Source organism: Eulemur rufifrons, chromosome 24 (genome assembly GCF_041146395.1).
Source record: "Eulemur rufifrons isolate Redbay chromosome 24, OSU_ERuf_1, whole genome shotgun sequence".
Classification (NCBI taxonomy): domain Eukaryota; kingdom Metazoa; phylum Chordata; class Mammalia; order Primates; family Lemuridae; genus Eulemur; species Eulemur rufifrons.
In genome coordinates this window covers 6,395,287-6,416,252 of record NC_091006.1, presented here as the reverse complement: position 1 = coordinate 6,416,252, position 20,966 = coordinate 6,395,287, and the positions used below count along the sequence as shown (strand labels likewise).

The 20,966-nt window shown below is 56.6% G+C and overlaps 1 protein-coding gene across 17 annotated transcripts in view; it reads right to left on the bottom strand.

Moving 5' to 3' along the window:
* ACTN4 (actinin alpha 4) overlaps positions 1–20,966 on the bottom strand; it is a 71,040-nt gene that overhangs the window by 11,730 nt on the left and 38,344 nt on the right. For 13 of the 17 annotated variants that reach the window (XM_069457717.1, XM_069457721.1, XM_069457728.1 and 10 more), the window contains exons 2-10: positions 15,341–15,455; positions 15,002–15,121; positions 11,691–11,777; positions 10,601–10,688; positions 8,898–8,976; positions 7,671–7,752; positions 6,852–6,937; positions 2,600–2,692; positions 740–970 (exon numbers count right to left, since the gene is read on the bottom strand). In XM_069457717.1, coding sequence (XP_069313818.1) covers positions 740–970; positions 2,600–2,692; positions 6,852–6,937; positions 7,671–7,752; positions 8,898–8,976; positions 10,601–10,688; positions 11,691–11,777; positions 15,002–15,121; positions 15,341–15,455 — 981 coding nt within the window. Of the gene's footprint in view, positions 1–739; positions 971–2,599; positions 2,693–5,754; positions 5,841–6,851; positions 6,938–7,670; positions 7,753–8,897; positions 8,977–10,600; positions 10,689–11,690; positions 11,778–15,001; positions 15,196–15,282; positions 15,456–20,966 lie in introns of all 17 variants that reach the window. The other 4 variants (XM_069457722.1, XM_069457725.1, XM_069457715.1 and 1 more) reach the window with 3 other exon arrangements.

Below are 20,966 nucleotides of genomic sequence, written 5' to 3'. Positions count from 1 at the left end.
GGGCCCCGGCAGGAGGATGCCTCCCTGAGGGCAGCTGATGGAAAGTCAGCAGAAATGGGCTGGGAGCTGGGTGCGGTGATGCGCGCCTGTCGTCCCAGCCACTTGGGAGGCTGAGGTGGCAGGATTGCTTGAGCCCAGGAGTTCAAGTCCATCCTGGGCAACACAGCCAGACTGTCTCTATTTAAAACAAACAAACAAAAACCCACCCCCACATATACACAAATGGGCTGGGTCATGGCTGTCCCCTGCTTTGCTACATATGGATGCCTAGACCAGGTACAGGACGTGACAGGTACAATCAATTCTTTAGCAGTAAAAGGATGAACGTGTGACCAGGTGAATGAATGAATGCATGCCATGAATGGGGCTCCGTGAGCCAGAAGGTGACTGTCCAGGGCATACTGTCCCTCCCCTGACGAAGGGCCTCAGGTACTTGGTGATCCCGGAGACGTGGCAGACTGGGGTTCAGAATCAAACAATTCCACACAAACCGTGGTATGGTCTTGGGGTGGGTATAAAACTCTGGGTGTAAAACAGGGAATAATGGGCAAGGGGGAATGTGGTAACGTGTAAAGTACACCCTTTCCCCACCCTGGCACCCCAACGGCTGCATGTCCTAGTTAGGACAGACTGTGCTGGTCAAACAGCGAGCCTGCAGGTGGTTCTGGAACTGCCTCTGCCCCTCACGGCATCCCCCCCACACACCCTCCACACCCCCGGACACTGGCCCAGCACTCACCGAGACCATCTTGCCCTCAGAGGGCATGAAGGCGGGCCGGTTGCTGAGGCGCAGCTTGGTCTGCAGTGTGTTGAAGTTGATCTCCAGCTGGCACTTCTCCTGCACCTTAGGTGGCTTGTGGACACGCCGGTAGTCGCGGAAGTCCTCCAGCTTCTGCTGCATCTCCTGGATGGTCTTCTGGGGCACGCGGTCCTCCAGCCAGGGGATGGTGCGCCGGATCCACTCCAGCAGCTGTGGGCCCATGAGAAGCTGTGGTGGCCTTTGCAGAGGCCCTCAGAGTGCTAATAGGGCCCCCCCGCCAGCTTACAGGCACGTGGGCTCTGGATCTTCTTCAAGGACCCTGTCTTGGGGTCATCCCTGCTCTCTAACCCGACTTCTCCATGACTCCTATTGGAACCTCACAGCCTGGAATTCCGGGAACATGCCCCCACCGCCCCACTGTGCTGTCCTCTGGTTACTTCCTGTTCATGCCCTTGCTCTTGGTCTTCCCTTTCCTCAGATCTAAGCAGGGCAGCCTCAACTCACACGCCCCTCCTCAGAGGGCCCCTCTCTTCCCTGATCTCCGCGCTGTCTGAAAACCTCACTGCTTCCTGGCTCACTGACTCAGAGCCTCATGGGCAGGGGCCGACAGGCACGCCTGGCTCATTTGGGGGTGGCCAGCGCATGCACAGGGCCTGGGACATAAATGAGAAAATAAAATTGAAAAAGAAAGGAACATGTACTTTTAGGAGCTACTCAGATCTTTGATAGGGTGAGGAAGGGCACAAACATGCAAACAAACTGGACATTCTAAAACAATTCCACAAGAGTAAAATCGGTCGTTTTCCAGCACAGACGCGCTTGAGAAGCGGTCTCCAAATGCCAACTTCTGGCAAAGTGAGAAAACCAAGGACAAAAGTATTTATATGCACATGCATCTTGACGCATGGTGCTAATTACCCTTTCTTGGCAATGGCTGGAGTTCTAAGAATATAACCTTTTTACCTTGTCTTGGTGTTAGAAATGACGGTGGTAACAGATGGTAGTGTTCTCTTTTTAAAATATCCTTGACTTGGCAAAATAAAAAGTTGGCCATCCTGGGTGAGCCAAATACTTTTGCAAATTTTCCTGGTCCATGAAATTTCAAAGTCTGGGAACCACTGGTTCTAGGAGAGCAGTCAAATGACTGCTCTTTGGGAGCTTAAATTATTTTTATTTTTTAAAAATGGAGATTTTAAAAATAAAGAAGAGAATCCAGAGGAGATGTACTAACCACCCATATTCCCAACCGAGACGTTGGTCCAGGCTCTGCAGCAGGGCTGCCTGGGTTTGAACCCCAGCACTCTGGCCCACCAGCTCTGTAGTGAGCCTGACCCTCTCTGGGCCTCCGTTTCCTCCCTTGGAGAGGAGGGCAATGCGGGTTCCCCTTTCGCAGGGCTGCTGTGGACGCTGAGCTGATCCTGACGGGAAGTGCTTGTGCGGGGCTCGCCACCGTTTCTGTCCTCGGGTCCCTCTCCACCTTACTGAACTAGTCTCTCCAGGAGTCAGGGAGGGAAACAGCTCTTTTTAAAAGCTCCCCAGGTGATTCTAAAGCAATGAGGTATTCAGGAAACTCCACCCCTGAGCATCTCCAGGAACCCAGGCCCAGGACCACAGGAGCCAGCTTGCATGGAGACCTCCAGCCTGACCCTCATGAAACCAAACTGAAAGGTCACATACTGGCTGAGTCTGTAACCTTCTGGCCTTTTCTAGGAGCTAACGACCAGACCCTGCTTTCCCCTTGTGAATGTCACACCACCTTTGGTCAAGGGTAACAAGAGGTGACCCCATCTTTTTAGCGCTGGCAGGGCCACCCAGGCTGGGGGCAGGTGGCACACTCACATCGCTGGCCAGCCTCTCGTAATCTTCCATCAGGTGTTCATTCTCCTGGTTGACGGCCAGCACCTTGCAGATTCGGTTGGCGGCAGTCTCAGCCTGGGGCGAGGGAAGCGCACATAGTCAGGGCTGCCTGGGGACTGGCGACCCTCCCTCCTGGTGGGCACGTCCCTGCAAAGCAGCTGGTCCGTGGCCCACACAGAACTCGCAGAGGGAAGAGGAAGCACACCAGCGAGACAGTGCCCAGAGTAGCCACGTCCTGACAGGCCTCATTGGCGTCCTCGCAGCTCACTGCAAAATGCCCCCAGCCCAGAGAGCCCGGCCCTCGGCTCTCTTGGCCCAGACCCTGGAGGCCCTGAGGAGGGTTGGGGGCCCTCCCCCTTCTGCTAGCAAGCCTTCTAGTGCGCTACATGGAGGAGGCTGGGTGAGGCCATCTGTGCTGGGCCTCAGCAGAGTTGGGGGGCCAGTGCCCCCAGAGGAGCCTGGTGCTCGGTGTGCAAGAGTGCATGCCTGGCCCCTTCCTTCTCCTGCCTCACAGGTGGGTATTAACAGCTCTGTGGGCAGGAGGGAGCCAGGGCCTTGGAGAGCAGGGTGTGGTGGAGACAGTCCCTGGCCCAGAACTATAGGAGAGAACTGGCCTTGTCCTGCTGGGGGGCAGCGTAGATGTGGAGGGGGAGGGGAGGGGCCACACGGGGAGAGGAGAGAGACCAGATACCTTTCAGGAAGCACAGAAAGGGTCCAAGAGGAGGAGTTGAAACAGCAACAGAACAGGAACAGAAATAGTGAGGAGGGTCTACAGAGTGACGGGGAAGGAAAACGGAGAGGCTTGGGAGATGGCTCCGGAGCCGGCTCTCCACAGGCAGCGGCGCCGGCCTCTCCCATCCACACAGCACACCTGGAGACAGGCGGGGAGGCGGCGGGCAGCGAGGTTTGTGTGAGCGCAGGCACGCACACGCACACGCACATACCCTGCCGCAGGCTGCAGGACGCACACCAAGGGCCCCAGGCAGTGCTCCTCGGGGATGAGGCTCAGGAGGTTCCTCGGCCAATGAACACCAGCCCCAAACGAATGCAGAAAGCACAGCCAGGGTTGCAGCTTGTGGGGGAGTCACGCAGGTTAGTCCCTGACCCCTAATGTGGCAGAGACAACTGGCACCCAGAGCTCAAATCCACGCTGCCACCATGGGGCTGCTGGTCAGAGGTGTCTTGTTCCCCTGCTGCGTTCCTGGTATCTAGCTCAGGGTTGCTGTGTTTTAGGTGCTCGGGGTTGATGAATGAATGAGTGAATGAAAGAGTAAGGAGGGAGTGCTTCAGTGAGGAGGAATAAATCGTCAGGACAGAATGGGCATACTCAGGGCCATGCCTGGGGTTTGCCCTGTGTTCATAAAACAAAACAAAGCCCAGAAAGCACCCGTCCAAGGGACTGGAATGCGTCTCTGGGGAAACAACAGAGCAATAAGAAAGCATCACAGGCTGTCCTGAGCAGTAAACACAGGCCTGGGGAAGCTGCACTTGTAGCTGGAGAAGCCTGAATCCAGCACTTTCCTTGGTGAACCGGCTGGCTCCCCACAGCTTGGCCTTTATTTCCTCCCTCACAAGATGGGCTGGCAACAAGCCCTCTGGACCTTGCCGCCTGCAAACCTCCAATGCTGAGACCGAGCCTTCCTGCCAGCACCGCTCCCACGGTCCCTCCGGCCCGCCCTCCGCCAGCACCACGCTGGAGTTCAGCTCTAGGTACGGAGGAGCAGTTCATGCAGAAGCGGAAACACTCAGGTGAGGGCGGTGTGATGGGCAGGGAGGCTGGCTCGGGGGCCACGGGGCAAACACAGTTGGGGTTGGTGGTGAGGAAGCTTCCATCACTGTCTATCCCCACCCTGCTTCCTACTGAGGTGGGGGTTAGGGGTCCTCCCTCCACCTTCCCTGCCTCTGCCCCCCAGCAGAACGCTCCAAACACGAGCTCCAACACACTTTGGGTAGGAGATGAAGAGGCGATGAAACTTGTCCTTCTGTGCTGGGAGGAACCAACCTCTCCCAGGTACCAGTGTGACACTCATTTCACAGATGGGGAAACTGAGGCTAAGTGGCTTATCCAAGGTCACACTGCTGAGAGGTGGCAGAGTGGGGCCAGGCCAGACTACCCATGGGTACCATGCCTGCTGGCCATGGGGCCTAAGAAGGTGGTCTACAGAAGGTACAGCCCCTGTCCTATGACTTTAGGAACAGCTCTTTGTGCCTCTCTAAACTTCAACTCCTGTTTGAAATGGGGTCAGGTGTATCTAGCCCTCCCTGGGGCACATACAGGGACTCTCTCAGAGCCTATGCATGTCAAGTCCCTGGAGAGTGCCGAGCACGTAGTAAGTGCTTAATCAACAAGAACCGATTCCTCCCCCTCCTGCTCTCTGCACGCACACCTGCCAACTGCTAATACAAAACCGAGGCATCGGGAGTACTGCACTGCCCAAGACACTTCAGAGACCACAAGGTGAACAGAGGGAACAGAGGTGCCCAGGTCTCCACGCAGAAGCTGGGGGCCCAACAGAAACCACGGAGGAGCATGAGGTCAGCCGGGCTCAGGGAGAGCTGCCGCAGGGAACCAACACTGCTGACTACTCTGCCTGGCTTCTGGAGGGACAGGGGCGGGGAGGGCTGGGTCACAGGGCAGCCCCAAGACGTGGGCAGGCTGCTCATGCTGAGCCCTTCCTGGCAGTCTGGGAGGGGAAGGAGCTGCAGAGGAGCAGAAAGCCCAGTGCTCCCCAGTGAAAGGGCACAGCAGGCAGCCCTGGGGCAGATCACGGCGAGGGGGACGGGACAGCCCAAGGGTCACACACAGCTCTGCCATTTACCATGATGCTGAGCTTCAGGTCCCCTGCCTGAGAGTCTGGGATGCCTCCACCCACCGCCCAGGTGGGCTGCGTTCAGAGGACATCTGTGGTGCCTCAGCACAGATCCAGCACCAGCCGGATGGCAGGAGGCGCTGGAAGCCCCACGGTCACAGGAAACCAGCCCTAGGTGGCCTGTCCAAGTCAGAACCCAGCAGGGTCGGTCCTCATGGCTCGGTGGCCCACGGCCTGGCCAGGGCTCCAGCCACAGATGGACGGTGGTGACACAGGGTGACGGTGAAGGCAAGCCACAGCAGAGAGGGTACGCCTGCCCCAGCTCACCTTCTGAGCCCCCGAGAAAGCGTGGTAGAAGCAGGACACGTAAGTCATGATGGCCTTCTCATCTGGCCTCAGAGTGCCCACAATATCTGCACAGAGAGAGAGAAAGAGAGAGAGAGAGGCAGGAGAGAGTGAAAGACGCAGGGAGGGCGGCCGGGCCGGCCCAAGGCTCATGCAGGAGGAATAGCGCTTGCTCTGGACTGGAAGCCAGACCCCGGCTCAGGCCCGCGTGGGCACGTCTTGCGAGGTTTTGTACAAGGGGAGACAGAGTCCAAATGAGGTGCGTTCCTTTTCTAACCAGGCCTGAGTTTGTGGCAGACTAGCCGTGGCTCTATAAAGCAAGCTCTGTTTTGGGCTGGTGGGGTCAAATGCTAACTGATCTGCCTGAAAACTAAAGCAGGACTGTGTCATGTATGATCACCTCCCACCTTTGTGTAAGACCCCTAACGGTCTCCTGTGGCCCTCAGAAGAAAACACAAACTCCTTATCCCAGACCACAGTGGTCTTGCAAGGCCTGTCCCTGTCACTGCCTTGCACTCTCCTCTGCTCACTTCACTTCTCTCCAGCCACTCCTTGAATAAGCCAAGCTTATTCCTGCCCCAGGGCCTTTGCACTTGGCTTTACCTTCTGCCTGTAATGCCTTTGCCTCAGGTCCTGCTCATTGGCTCCAAGTGCCTGTTCCTGTCACCCTTCCCTGGTGAAGGCTCTAACTGAAAGTGACCCCCTGTCATCTCTGTCCCCGCATCCTAGACCATGCTGTCTATTCTGCTTCTCGACACATGAAATGACTTTATCTGCTGACATGCCTGTTTGTCTGTCTAACCCACTAGTATGCAAGATCCCCGAGAACAAGGACCTGCTGGCCACAAGGATACCACTGTGTCCTGTGCCTGGAACAAAGCCTGGCACAGACTGGGGACTCAACAGACATTGTGAGCAAGGACTGATCAAGCAGTGACGCCAAGGAGTAGGGGGGTGGCTTCCAGTCGGAGAGAGGCCACTGCCGTCTGCAAGAGAAACGAGGTGAGCATGGGAGGCGAGAGGCAGCAGCGGCATTGGGCAGTGGCGGCGCGGAGGGCCTGCCTGGCCCTGCCCGGTACCTTCTGCGCTCCTGAGAAGGCATGGTAGAAGCTGGACACATAGGTCATTATGGCCTTCTCGTCGGGCCGGGCCGTGTTCACGATGTCTGCAAGTGAACAACAAGGGTTAAACCGCCCAGTGGGGCGGGGTGGGGGTGCCGCTCACTAGGATCCATGGGCTCCCAAGGCCACAGCCACCAGGAAGAGGGACCCTCAGAGCTGATTCAGTGACACCTGGTGACTTGGGTGGGCTCAGCCACACCCTCAGCCCCCTTCCCCCATGGCCTTGGGAAAGGCCAAGGCTGTGGGAACTGGATTAAAATGAGGCCACTTCCTTTCTCTGAGAATGGCCTCAAGAGGCTGCTGGACAGTCAACTCCAAGGGACACCAGAGGCCAGAGACATGGGTCCTGGCTGCGGGTGGGGCACGGCTGGGAAATGGAGCAAAGCCGGAAAAGGAAAAAACAAAACTCTCCACTTTGGCAGGCTCCAGGCTTTGTGCTGCTGCAGGCAGGGAGGGGAGAGGCCAGGGCTGCTCACAGGAAGTCTGGAGCCGGCCCTCCGCGGCCACATCGCCCCTCCCCTGGGCCCTGGCAAGATGCAGCCCCTGGAGAGCCAATCCTTCGATCCTTCGAGCTCCCCCTTCCCCACCCTTCTCTACCCTTGAAGGTGTCTGGCCGGCTCCCCAGTTCACCCCGACTCACACAGCCCTTCTCACTGGCTGTCAGCTCCCCAGGGTTCCCCAAAGCTCTGATGCACCCACAGGCCCTTGCGAAGCCAGGCCTGGACAGATGAGGCCCCCAGGGAACATGGTGTTGATTGAACAAAAAAATGTACTTACCCTCCGCGTCCAACATCTTGGGGATGTCGAGGTATTTCTCGGCCACTTCGAAGGCATTGTTCAGGTTGGTGACTGGGTCGTCCTGGGGGAGGCAGGTGGGGAAGTAGGAAGAACTCCATCAGGGGCAGGATGCAGGAGCAGGAGGGAGCCAGGGCTGGCCTGGGAGGGAGGGAGCCTGGGAGGGGAAGGGCTGAAAGGTTTCTTGAGGCCGTGTGTGCTGTGCGGGGAGGAGGGCGCACCCTGAATAACTTCAATTCCTACCCAAAGGAACACCTCCTGAAATGTTTGTGGAGCAAATTATGGGCCTTTTCTCCAGAAAAATGCAGGTGTGCTCTTTTCATACAATTTTCAGCTATTCACAGACCCCAGATTAGGGGTGGCTAGGGGTGGGGGAGGGGAGCAAATCCAGAGCTCCCAGTTTCCACCTTCCCTAGGGCTTCTCCTTGCTGCCCCAGCCCCTGCTCCCTCAGGGCTCCCTGCTGCTTATAGACGAGACTCTCCCTCCAGAGCCCAGAGCCCAGTTCACTTACTCGCTGTGGCTGGAGGCTCGATGCAGGCCGGTCCCCACCCCACCCCTGCCCTCCTCTGGCTTTAAGCTGCCTCCTCCCCCAGGGCCCTTTCCTGCTCCTGCAGGTTCAGGGTGCACCAGCCTCCCCTGGCAGCATGTGTCTGACCGCCCCCCTCCCCCTCGTCACCCCGTTCAGCCTGAGCCCTCCTGCATGGCCTTGTGTGGTGGTTTGCTTCAGATACAACTGTCCTGCCTTCCCTGGGATGCTGGGAGCTCCTAGAGGGCAAGGACTAGGGTTTGCTTTGTACATGCAAATTAGAACAGGAAATGCTGGCCAGTGGTGATGGTTTGGAATTCTGTACCTTCCTCCCCCTCGGGCAGAAGACGAATGCTTCCAGAATCCAGAAGGTTAAGGAAAGGGAGTTAGAAGGCATGGCTGGCCAGGCCCTAAAATAACCCTGGGTTGGTTGCAATGCCCACAGAGGGAGATGGGACATTCCCCGAGTGGAGTAAGGGAGGTAAGAGCTGGCCTCTGAGCCAGGAGTCTGGGGAAGCTGGCAGGAGGCTCTCACAGCCTGCCCATCTGAGCACAGGATGCAGCTTTGGAGGCTGGCATTGGATGGCCTTGGGGACGGTGACCCAGTTGGGGATGGTGACCCAGAGTTCAGGCTTCAGACTGAGCTGCCTATGGGCCATGGAGGGGAGCTCAAGACACACACCTTTCTCAGCTTGTCATACTCAATCAGCTCTGGTCTGTGCCGGTGGATCAGGGCGTTGAAGGCAAGACCGTCCTTCCAACTGGGGAAGGAAAGGCAAAGGTTACGAGGAAGGCACCCTCACCGCTGTGGGAGTCCCAGATGGCTCTGGCACCTGCAGCAACGATCAGTTCCCATCTACTGAGGTTTAGCACGTGCCAGCACTGCAGAAGACAGCATGGCAGGGTGGCTGCGAACATGAACTCTGGAGCCAGAGAGTCTGGGGGCAAATCCTGGCTGTTCCACTTACTGACAGCGTGACCCTGGGCAAGTCATTCTACCTCAGTTTGTAAAATGGGGATAACAGCCTAGGGTTGCTGTGAGGATTAAATGAGCAAATGCTTAGATCAGTGCCTCACACATGGCGAATACTTTGTAACTGCCACCTAACTTGCCAAGCACGGTACACGGGAGGCCCCCCGAGTGGGACAGGCTCCCTCGGCAGAGAGCCCACTGCAGAAGGCTGGTGCCTGCGCTGCCTGACCTCTGCACCGTGGCCGTCCTGACCCACAGGAGGGCCAGTCCGCGGGCTCAGTGCCAGGATGTGGCCTGGCATGAGAGTCTCTGAAGGAAAATGACCCTCCACAAGGTCACAAGCTGGTCACAAGCTGGATTGGTTACACTCTCCTCCCTGAGATCCTCTAAAGGCCGCTGCCTTCTGGGGTCAAGCTCAGTGTCACCTCCTCAGAAAGGCCATCCTGGTTACCTTCTATCACCTCATCCTACTTTACTGTCTCTGCGCAGCACTTCTCACTGTCTGACACTATGCTGTAGGGTTACTTACACCTTTGTTAACTGCTGGTCCCCCTGCTGCAGTACAAACTTCCCAAGGACAGGGACTCTGTTTGGAACGGCCATATCCTCACTGTGGCATGCAGCAGGCACTCCACAGATATTTACTGACTGAGTGAATAAATGAACGAATGAAAATGCGGAAAGGAACAGTCAGTGTGTGGCAGAAAAAGGAAGGAGACACACAGAGCAACCAAGGGAAGGACCACGTGCTATTAATGGCAGAGCACGACGAGAAAGGCCCTCAACATAAGCGGGCGCCTGGTCGGCCCAAGGACACGGCAGGACGGCTGCTGCGGATCCCATGACACCCTGCTCGAATCCCATGACACCCTGCTCGTCACTGCTGAGCACACCCCTCCCAGAGGCTCAGCAGGGTGAAATCACAGGGCTGAGCTGGATCTGACGGCCCCAGGGCCACCCCGGGGCGTGTGCTCCCAGCCACCAGGCAACCTCGCCTCCTGCCACATTCTGGACCTCGTGTGTGATGGTGGACACGTCTCATCTCCCTCTCTCACCGCGAGGGAGGTAAGTTCATGGCGGGGCTGAGTCTCGTTCACCTTAGTAGCCACAGAGTACGTTTTCCCCAACACAAAAGTCACTAGCGACTCCAAGGACTAATCCCTCTGGAGACATCAAAATAAAGGAAAAGCTTCACTGTTGCTTCTGAGAGTCACAGTGCCCAGGAGGAAGATTTTCTAAGGCCGGTGGGAGTGCCGGGCCTTACTGCTACAGCCCAGGACCGGTGAGCGACTGCCTCTCCTCCTTGGGGAGAACCAGGTGACCTTCCAACAGGTACGGAGGACAGCATCTTGGGTCCCAGCAGGAAGTGAGGGGATAAGAAGGGCTACAGGGTGCTCTGGCCAGGCCCTTACCTGATGTGGAAGTTCTGCACGTTGACATTCTTATATGGGGCAGTCTTTCTCTGGCACCAGAGAAGGAGCCCTTCCTTGGCAGAGGTCTCTGCAAAACACACAAGGATAGTGAGCACTATCTCAAAAATAATCCCTCAGAATTCAGCCCAGGTTGGATGGGACTTTCAGCCTCAAACCTGGGGAACAGAGAACCTCAGATACAACAATGGCAACAGTGAAAGTTGTAACAATAGCCACTCCCGTTCTGGATATGGAAAGACCTCTGGCAATCCAGCTTAATCCTCACAGCCCTGAGGAGACTCACTCAATCACGGCTGCCCCAGGAAGTGGCAGTGTCAGCATGGGAACCCGTGCCGTTTGCCTGACCACTAAGCCTGTACCTTTAACCACCAGAACACACTGTCACAGACAAGCCCTTGACAATGGCCTTGGCTTCTTATGAACAAGGTGAAAAAACCAGCATGGAGAGGCTCAGGAGGCCCTTCTGTGCCCAGGGGACAGCTCGCTGTCCCCACAGACTAGGAGTCCTACAAGGGCAGGGAACACGTCTGACCTGGCACCCATTCCCTCTACACGCTGGCCCAGGTGGCTTTGCTCATCCTGGGGTGCACATAGGTGCCTGGAAGCCAGTCAGTCTGCTCCTGGATGGCCTGAGCCGATCCAGCTGTGTGGAGGCAGAAGTCCAAGGACGGGGATGTCAAGCGGAAAGACAACCAGGCCCAGGCCCAGGCCCAGGCCCAACTCTATCACTAGTTTGTTCTGTGACCCAGGTTCCTGGACTGTAAAATGGGGCCACCCATCCGCGCCTGCTTCACCAGGGGGGTGAGGGTCCACTGAGGTGAGGCCCAGAGAACAAAGGTGCTCCGGGTGGGCGCCAGAGCCAGGAGGCGGGGAGGGCTGTGGGGGAGGGGCCTCCCTCCGCCTGCCGCCCACTCACCACTCCTGCAAAGGGCCAGGCCCCGGGCATGACCTCGAGGAAGCAGGGAAGAGGCCTGAAGCACAAAGCTAACACTTCAGGAATTCTAATCTAACTCACACGACTTGAGTGCATGAGGGTGGGAAGCACAGGTGGTCTCTGCCCAAATCTTACCTTCCACAGAGATGTCCTGGATGGCGAACCTGAGGATGATGGTCCAGATCATTCCCAGGGTCATCTTTGCGTTGCCGTCCACAATCTCTGCACGTGGGAGGGGGCGGGGGGAGAAGGTTGTTAAAGTGAGACGCCTCAGCCCTCCCCGAAGGCAGCCCTCGGTCCCTTCTAGAGACTAGCTCTGAATGATTTTCCGACGGGACCACCCAGGCCTGTCCTCCTCCACCTCCTGGGGAGAAAATGTGCCTGAACATTCTCTGGGAAGCTCTGTGGTTCCCAGCTTGCTGCTGCTGAGTGCCTGCAGGCCTCTGTGCGTTGTTTCCGCCACCATGATGTCTTCCCCCTGCCCGCAGCTCATTCTCTTGACACAACTCAGGAGTCTGGCCCTCTGTTCACGTCTCCCCCGTAACACTCACCTTTCTGTGTGTAATCACACCTTATGCAAGTGCTTCCCAACGGCGGGTGAGCACCCCGGCCCCGTGCTCAGGGCAGCGACGGCTGTCTCTAAGCTGCGGTCAGTCAGGGAAGACACACACTGCACTATTGTTTGTTGACTGTGCCGCCCTGTCCAGGCCACCGCTGTCTCTCCCAGAGCTTGCTGCAGCTACCTCCGCTGTACCCCCCGAGTCCACCTCTACACAGCAGCAAGGCGGTCGTCTTTAAAAGGTACTTTGGATTTGTCTCCGATGTAACAACAGTAGCGAAAGTAGTAACAGCCACTCCCACTCTGCACGTGGGAAGACCTCTGCCAAACTCCCCTGCTCAAAGCTTCTGTCTACCCAGCCCCCTTCCCTCAAATGGCTGGTCCTTCTCATCCTGAAAACCTCTGCTTGTGTGTCACCTCTCAAAAATGGCTTCCCAAGGAGCTCCCTGCCCTCTGCCCAGGTCCTCTCTACCCGGCCCACTGCTCTGCCCTCACCCATGGCACCATTTGTAATCGCGTATTCGTTGGTTTGTTTACTTGTTTGTTGTCTGCCTTCAGGAGGGCAGGGCTGCTCTGATCACTGTGTCCCCAGTGCCTGGAACAGGCCCTTGAGGAACACATGCTGCTGCTGTTGTGTCAGAAAGGGGAGCACAGGGGACACGGGCCAGACTGCTAGGCTGCATGCTTTCTTAACTAACCTAAAAGCAAACATTTGCTCGAATTTCTGGGAGTGAGAAAGAAGGGCTTGGACCACACATTCCTCAGCAACTTAGAGAAAAACCATCTCTGCAAGGCTCAGGGCAGCGTGTATCTGCCCCTGGGCAAGAAAAGTCAGTGCCTCATCCCGCAGTCCAACGGCCAGGTGTGCTTAGGGCAGTCCTCGAAATGCTGTCTGCTCCCCACATCTCAACTCGCGGACTCGGGGGCATGGCGAGATGGCTTCCGAAGAAGATGGAGGGGCTCCACTGCTGTAGCCACTGGAGGGGCGGGGCTGGGCAAAGGGGCGAGTTCCAAAGCTAACTGCAGAACTGGAGAAGGCTGTGAGGGACACTGCAGGAGACCCTGTCACGCCTTGGAAGCATGTGGAGTGGTCATCCAGAGGATGGGGCCCGCCTTCCCCAGGGACACACCTATGGGAAGGGGGGCTCTATTAGCCTCAGTGGAGAAGCTCCCACAGCACAGTCATGGGCCTGTGGCTGACAGCAGCTTTTGAACTTTGGGTTTCAGGATGAGGAAATATGCTCAGTCTGCTGCCCAGAGGCAAGGGAGGAACCCAGCGTCTCTCCTGGTCCTGCCCCAGGGTTCAGAGTCCCAGACCAGAAACTAAGCAGAGCCACCTGCCCTTTCCCAGGGTGGGGCAAAGGCAGCTCTTCCCTCAGAGCCCGAGAGAGGAGCACAATCTGGAGGGGAGGCCGCAGCTCCCACACCCAGCCGGCTACAGGTGCAACTGGTCACGCAGGGCTTAGAGAGTTCCTGTGAGGGGAGGAAGACAGTGTCTCTCATGACACATCCACCAGCTGCTTCTCTGACCTGCAGCTGTGCTTCCGGCTCCTGCCGACTTCCACAACCCCAAGGAAGCCATGCTCCTGCAACTGCTGGATCATGTGGAGGGACAGGAGACAGGGCAGGGGCAAGGGTTCTCAGGTGCTCTGAACCCCAAGGAATGTCTCCATTACGCTGCCCTCCAGCTGTGTCCCAAGGCCCGAAGCTCATAGGGATTGGGAACGGACCAATCTGGCCATGAACAGAGAACATTTTTAGACTGAGTTTTTCTCCAAATGAAAACTGATGACTGCCACGGGTCTCTCTTCTAACCCCTTCTGTATTTACAAACTAGCATGTGAGCAAAATAAATGCAGCTGTGAGAAGCAGAAGGCTGGAGCAGAGCCCGGAGGAAAGATCCATGCAAGGACAGAAAATCTCAGGGCCCGATTGAATTTTTGGGTTTTGATTTTTTTTTTTTTAAACAAACACCAACCACCTTCGACTGTGGCATGCAAGGCTTGGCACCTCTCCTCGGAGAGGTCCTGGGCTGGGGCAGAGCCCTGGAACTCAGTACACACATTCTGGCCCGAAGTTTTGGCCACACTCTCAGAGCCCTGTCATTAACGGCAATTAGTTTTCTTTGTTTTTCTCAAAGCTGGGACAACATGGACGTCAGGGTGTAGAAACCCTGCTCTGACTAATGAGCGGAACTGTGAGCTCAGGCTGCTGGGCTCAATCAGGCCTCGCCTCATCTCCGAAAGCGCCTGGGAGCTCAAGCTGGGCCCCGCTGAGAGCCTGCCGCTCTAGTGTGAGGGCCTGGGGGTGGTATATCATGGTCCTGGGTGTCCACACAGAAGGATCCTGGGGTGCTCAGAGGAACAAACTCTCTGAGCTTCTGCACCCAGAACAAAGTCTGGCACTGACCTTTGGACCTGCACTCCTTGCCCCAATGCTTGACAAAGGGCCCCTCGTGTCTCCCCCCTCCCCCCAAACCCCGCATAGAGACAAAGGCATAAGAGCAAAGGTGCTCCTGGCATGGAGACAAGCCACGTCACATGTCTGTGGCTGTCTAATGGGCCAGCACGAGGACTAGTGATGGCAATCTGGCGTGAGTCAAAGCCATTCCTCCCCCTGTGGGGAGAGCTTGGCCCTCAAGGTTGGCATTGCACCTCCCAGATTTGGACTGCACCTGCCTGAATTCTTCTGTGGAGTAGGGGGAGCTTGTGAGCCCAACATCATATCAAGGGCAGTCATTATGATCCCTGCCGACTTCGTAGTGGGGCTTTAAGCGCCCCAAGTGCTCTGCCACAGACGAAACTTCTGTTCAGAGTGCAGATGTCATGCCTCAGAACCTGAAGGTCAGAAACCGAGCTAGACCCTGGCTGCCTCCTCTCAAACTCACCTTCCGCCCCGATGGAGACCAGCTTGACGCCTTTGCTGGCGATAAAGTCCAGTGCTTTGTTCACGTTGTTGATTTTGTGCACTCTCATCTTCCCCCGCTCCGGCTTAGGTAACCGCTCCCCTGAGAGAGGCACACAAAGACAAAGGGGGGCGGGGAGAAGCTTTAGAGCTTCCTCTGCTCTCCAAAACCAGGCCCTCTGCTCCCCGCTGGCCCACCAAGCCGCTCCAACCCCCACCTCCCTCGCAGCGATGGGACAGCTGGGGGACAGCGTCGCTGGGGGCTGCTGTGAAAGGGCACCTGTTCCAGGTGTGGGCTGCACTGCGGCAGTGAAAGCCTCACCTGAAATGACCTCCAGGAGAAGCATGAGCTTGAGCCCGTCTCGGAAGTCCTCGTCGATGTTCTCGATCTGCGTGCCGGCCTTCCGCAGGTGGGAGTTGCACCACGCCGTGAAGGTCTGCAGGAGCAGGACAAGGCGTGAGAGTCGGCCTGGCTTTCGGGGCCACCACAGCGCTGGGCCGCTGCCCTGGCCTCAGGAGAACAGCGGTCACCACAGGCACTTGCTTGGGGCCAGGCCCTAGATCCACACTATATACACGGTTTCCCATCTTCACAGTGACCCAGGCACGAAGATGAGGAAACTGAGGCTCAGGGTGGTTAACAACCCATCACACGATCACCCAGATAGTAAATGGCAGGGCTTGGATTTGAACCCACGTCTGCCAACCTTGGCAACAAGTGCTCTTTCCACAACACCGAGCTGCCGTGAGGGAGCCCAGTACACGCATCCGACAAAGGTGCCTCCACAGCGGTCTGCTCGCTCGGTCACGCAAACCTGACGGTGCACCAGGCCTGGAGCTGCGGAAACAACAGGCAGGGTCCCTGCCCTCACGGAACTTGAGACCCAGTGCATCTCAGAGGGAGTGCTGACTCGGGCACAGGTTTTGTCTGTCTTGTTTTGTTGGAAGCAATTTGGTGGGAGGCAGACACTCCACCGGGGTCAGGGAGCCACATCTGAGGAGAAAGTTTCTGAGGATCAGCTGGAAGATGAAGGGGCTGGAAGGTAGGGAGGGTCCTGAACAAGAAGTCTACATCCCAAACCAGAACAGACCAATAATGACGGCAGAACACCCAAGGACAGGTGGGTGCCCCCTGCAAGCTGGGGCATGTCCATGTCACCAGACATCAGGCCCACAAGAACATCTCAGATCAGTAACACCAGCACGCCCAGACGTCTTCTGGGGAAACCAGCCCACCTACCCTCCTGCAGCAGTCTGGGAAAAACCCCAAGTCTCTGCTTCTCACAGGAGCCTCTGTACCCCGCACCCCACCCTGCCCCCTCCATCTGCAGGGGCCGGTGTAGAAGTGGGCAGACCGCCAGGGATATGCAAGAGCACATTCCACACCCACAGTGCAGCCTGAGGCCATGTAGGGGACAAGGGGCTTCTACAGAGCCTCTGGCCAAGCACCATGTGTTTTGACAACTGACATCAGTCCTGCTCATTCAGACAGGGACTTGACACAAGGTCCTCTCCCAGACAAAGCAGCTGCCTAATTAATAAGCTGTACCACAGTGTGCACTCGGCATGAGGCAGCTAGACCACCCCCACCCTGCCTCTCAGCAACAGGGAAAGTTCCTCTGCCTGGGAGACAGAGACTCCTCCTGGTGGCATGATACTGTTCCCTCAGCCAAGGATACTTCTGCCCTGCTTGATTCGCCATGTAGCCAGCACCCACCCACCCCTCAAAACTCGGCCCAAGCATAGCGTCTCCAGGACACCCGCACCACTAGCTTCCCCTGACCTGGTTCTGCCTTGGATGGCCCCCTCTGTGCAAACCGCACCGTAGCGCCCTGCTCGCTGGTCTCTAACAGTTGTGTTTCCTCGTCCATCCGCCCCCCACCCCAGCTGTGAGCTCCTTGAGGGGAGGAGCCACAAGCAGGTTCTCATTAAGGAACACACCGATTCGCCTTCCCAGCCCCATCTCCTGTGCCTCCCCTACGCAACTCCGAATTCAGACAACCCAGGGCTAGACCGCTGGTTACACCACTCACAGGGGCAAGTTACCCAGTCTTCCTAACTTCCGTCTCCTCCTCCGCAACATGGCGATGAAGATACCACCTGGGTCGTGGTAAGCGTGAGGACTCGAGGCAATAACGCCTGCAGAGCGCCCGGCGGTGCTCAGTAAGTGGCAGCTCTCTAGAGGGCCCTGTGCCTCCCAGGGTCTCCTCCCTCCTTGCCCTGGGTCAGAAGTCCTGCCCACCTCCTCCACAGAGTGCTTTCTCTTGCTCCTGCCTGCCCTCGCCACCACACAGCCCTTGGCAGCTCTCTGGCGGCATCCTCCAGTCATTTTTTATCTTTTTGGATGTTACATGCACATGAGCTCTCTCTCCTACCATAAGTGAGCTCTGAGGCAATAGGAAGTATGTCTCACATGCCTTTATAATGCCCAGAGCACAGCCAGCCTCATCGGCAAGTGGGACACGGGCATGGAGCCCAGCAGCCCTGTAGAGCAGAGGGCAGCAGCAAGAAGTGGCCACAGATGCTGGGGCTCTGCTCTCGCATGTGCCTAAAAGATGCTATTGGGCAGCAAAGTGACCAAGTCACACCCCACAGCCTGAGGATGCAAGACAGCTGCTCCTAGAGGGCCGGTCCCCCTGGTGCTGGTGTTGCCGGAGCCCATCTAGGCACCTGGTCTGCAGGGAGGGCCCAGCCTGTGAACAGCACCCCACCGCCTCGGCCTGTGTGGATTACTCCTGTGTGCTCGGAGCAGGCACAGACTGGGTTTGAATGCCAGCCTCTCTGCTTACTCTTCTATGTTTCCAATCAAATGACTTTACCTGCTTAAGCCTGTCTCCTTCCCTGTAAGGTAGATTTGTCAGAATCTACCTCCTGCAGTTGCTCTAAGGATTAAACTGGGGGGAAAATGCATTTGAGCATCTGACACAGTCTTTGGCATGAAGCAGGCACGCACACACATGCACACGCATGCACTCTGGCTGCTCCTCGCCTTCTCTGCAAAGGCCCTCAGCCCACCCCCGAGGTTTGGAAAAAAGATGGGACTGCAAGAGACCTTCTGCAGAGGGTCCCCTCCTCACCCTGTGGAGCTCTGAACAAACCTTGCCCCTCGGGTTCAGGCCGCCTGTCCTCACAGGGTCGCTGCACTATCCACCCTCCATATACTCGTCCCTCCCCCCTTGCTCATCTTCTCTGGGTAGTAAACGAGAGCTCTGCCTTGGGGGTCGCACAGACCTGGATTCAAACCTTGCCTCTGCCACTGAGGCAATCTGCCGTAACCCTGGGCAAGCAGTCAGCCTTGCTTTCCTCGCTGATGAATGGGGACCATAATCTCTCCTCTTAAGATGATGATTAAACAAAATAGTGCAAGTAAATCACTTAGCACTGTGCCTGGCAGATTAAAGTATTCAGTGTTATACATATGTCAAAGAAAGGTCTATTTTTAAATAAATGCTAACTCTGCCATGTGCTCTGTCTTCCTGACTGGAAGCAGAGTCCCAGGCAGAACAGAGAGCAGGTGCTGGGGGAGAACACCCGCTTGCCTAGCCTGGATGGTGAGGAGGAAGAACTCCCTCCTGAACTTGAACCCGGCACAGGCTCAGGAACCCCAGTGATGGCCTCTCACCCTCACTCTGTGCCTTTCTTGGTCCTGTTTTCTCCTCCTGCAAGATGAGGGGCATCTACTGACACCTCTAGCCTCTGGTGAACAAGTCAACCACGGACAGCTGTTTCTCCATGCAGTGAGACCGGCGAGTAGGAGCTGGAGTTCATGTAGGACATTAAAAATTCATCACTTTTTCTACTTGGTTACATAAATTACACTGTGCTTATACGCTGCCTCTCCCTACCGGGTTTAGACTAAGATGTGTGGGGCAGATCGCGTGGAGAGGTGGTTTCCATAGATGGAGGCCTCGTGCGCCCACCACGCTCCCTCTACCGTGCAGAATTCTCCATGTGAGCTACAGACCCCGACCTGCACAGGCCCCGTCTGCTCCACAAGGGCCTGGGCCACACTCATTGCTTCAACAAAGCATTTGCTAAGCGTCAATGAAGGACCAGGTCCTGTGCTGAATACATAACAGTGAGCAAAAGCAGACACAAGCTGTACTCTGTGGAGTGCCCAGTCCGATCTCATTAATCAAGCAATTACTCAACTACAGAAATAACACCCTTAGGAAAAGCGGGAATAACAGTAACTTCCATAGAGTCAACTGCGTACTAGGCACCGTTCCAGGCACTTTGTCATGTACTAACTTCTCTCTTCCTCACAATGATTCTGTGAGGCAGGTGCTATTACTGCCCGCATTTTACAGATGAGGAAACTGAGGGCCTAAGAGGTGAAGGACTTGCCTGCATCAGTTACACACCTAGAAAGTTACAGAGCTGGACTGAAAGCAGGTACTCCGGCTCCAGAGGCCACGTGATTAGGTATTATGCTGCATTTGTCCCCCTCCCTGTAACGGGGGCTGGAGAGCGTGTTCGGCGTGGTGGGAGAGTGCCAACTGAGTGGCAGGGGCAGACACAGGAAAGGGTCCCTGAAGAGGTAATTCTCAAACTCTGAGCTGAAGGATGAGGAGTTACTAAGGAAAAAATAACGGAGGCTTTCTAGGTAACGGGAAGAGCACGCGCAAAGGCCCTACAGCAGAAGGGAGAAAAGAAGGGAGTGAGAGCCTAAGGCTCATCTCCGGCCTTGTGGGGCCTTCTTAAGGCCATGCTGTCCCCTGCTGCGTGGGGAAAATGCTGAAGGGGGCAAGGGTCAACGTGTGATGGCCAGGAGAAGAGGAGGGTAAAGAGCCTCCAAGAGAAACTTCCTTCATGCAGGAGGAGGATGTGACCAAAAAATGCAAACTCAAGGTTTCGATTTCATTGGGAGGAACGCGAGCTACTGGCCCTCCGTGAGAGGAAGGAAAGGCAGAAAACACGGGCCTCGCTGACACGGCTCGTTTTCCAGGGGCAGCACCGACTCCGACCAGTTGGAACGTGGCAGCGGCCGTGCCCCAGCACCTCACCTAAGGGGCACTCGACGCCTTCGCCTGGCTGGCGAACACTGGCTCGGGGGCCTCTTACGCACTGGACGCGGGAAGAAGCAAAACAGACACATATGTACATTCGGGGGGGGGCGCATATTAAAGGTAACAACTGCTAGTTCTTACTATTTACATATTAGCAACTCTTTAAAACCTTCAGCCCCATGATCACACGAAATACTATCATCTCTATTTGATAGATGAGGAAACTGAGGCAAGGAGAGGGCGAGTGACTTGCTTGATGTCACACGGCTAATAAACACAAACATGGGGCAGGTACTGGTTCCACAACATCTGAGTGGAATGCGTGGTCCGGCGCAGTGAGGGGGAGATGGCAGAACCAAGTCAAGAAGGCCCTGGCTGCACCTCAGTCCCCAGGCCGGAGGCGAGCTTGGAAAGCAAGGCAGGCAAGGCAGCGCCCCACAGACTCGCCTGCTGCTTAAAGGGTGGCCCGGGCAGGGTGAGGCAGGCAAAGCAGCGCCAAGAGTGCCCCTGCTGCTCTCGGTTCCTGGCCATCCTGCGAAGGGAGCTCGCACCCAGCCCTTGACCTATCTAGGGAGGAAGGAAGGATGTGGACACATCTGTCTTTGAGAACACACGTGAAAAAACCGCAGAGAGGAGCCTTCAGAACTTGCCCCTGCACACTGGCAGCCTGTTAAAAGAATACTCTCTGGTTGCTAAAATAGCACAGGGTGTGACTGGGGGGAGACAGAGGAGAAGGAGGAAGAAGAAAGACAAGCGTGTTGCTTTGTTTGGGGTCCTCTGTCCCCACTCCATGTGCTGAGACCCATGGGGAACTGGACAGGGTGGGCTCAGGGAGTCCCCAAGAGTTGTTTCTGCTTTGTCACTGTGGGCTGGAGGGGGAAGGGACCTAGGATCACTGGCCATAAAGTCCTTCCTGTGTCACAGGGACCCCTCCCAGCC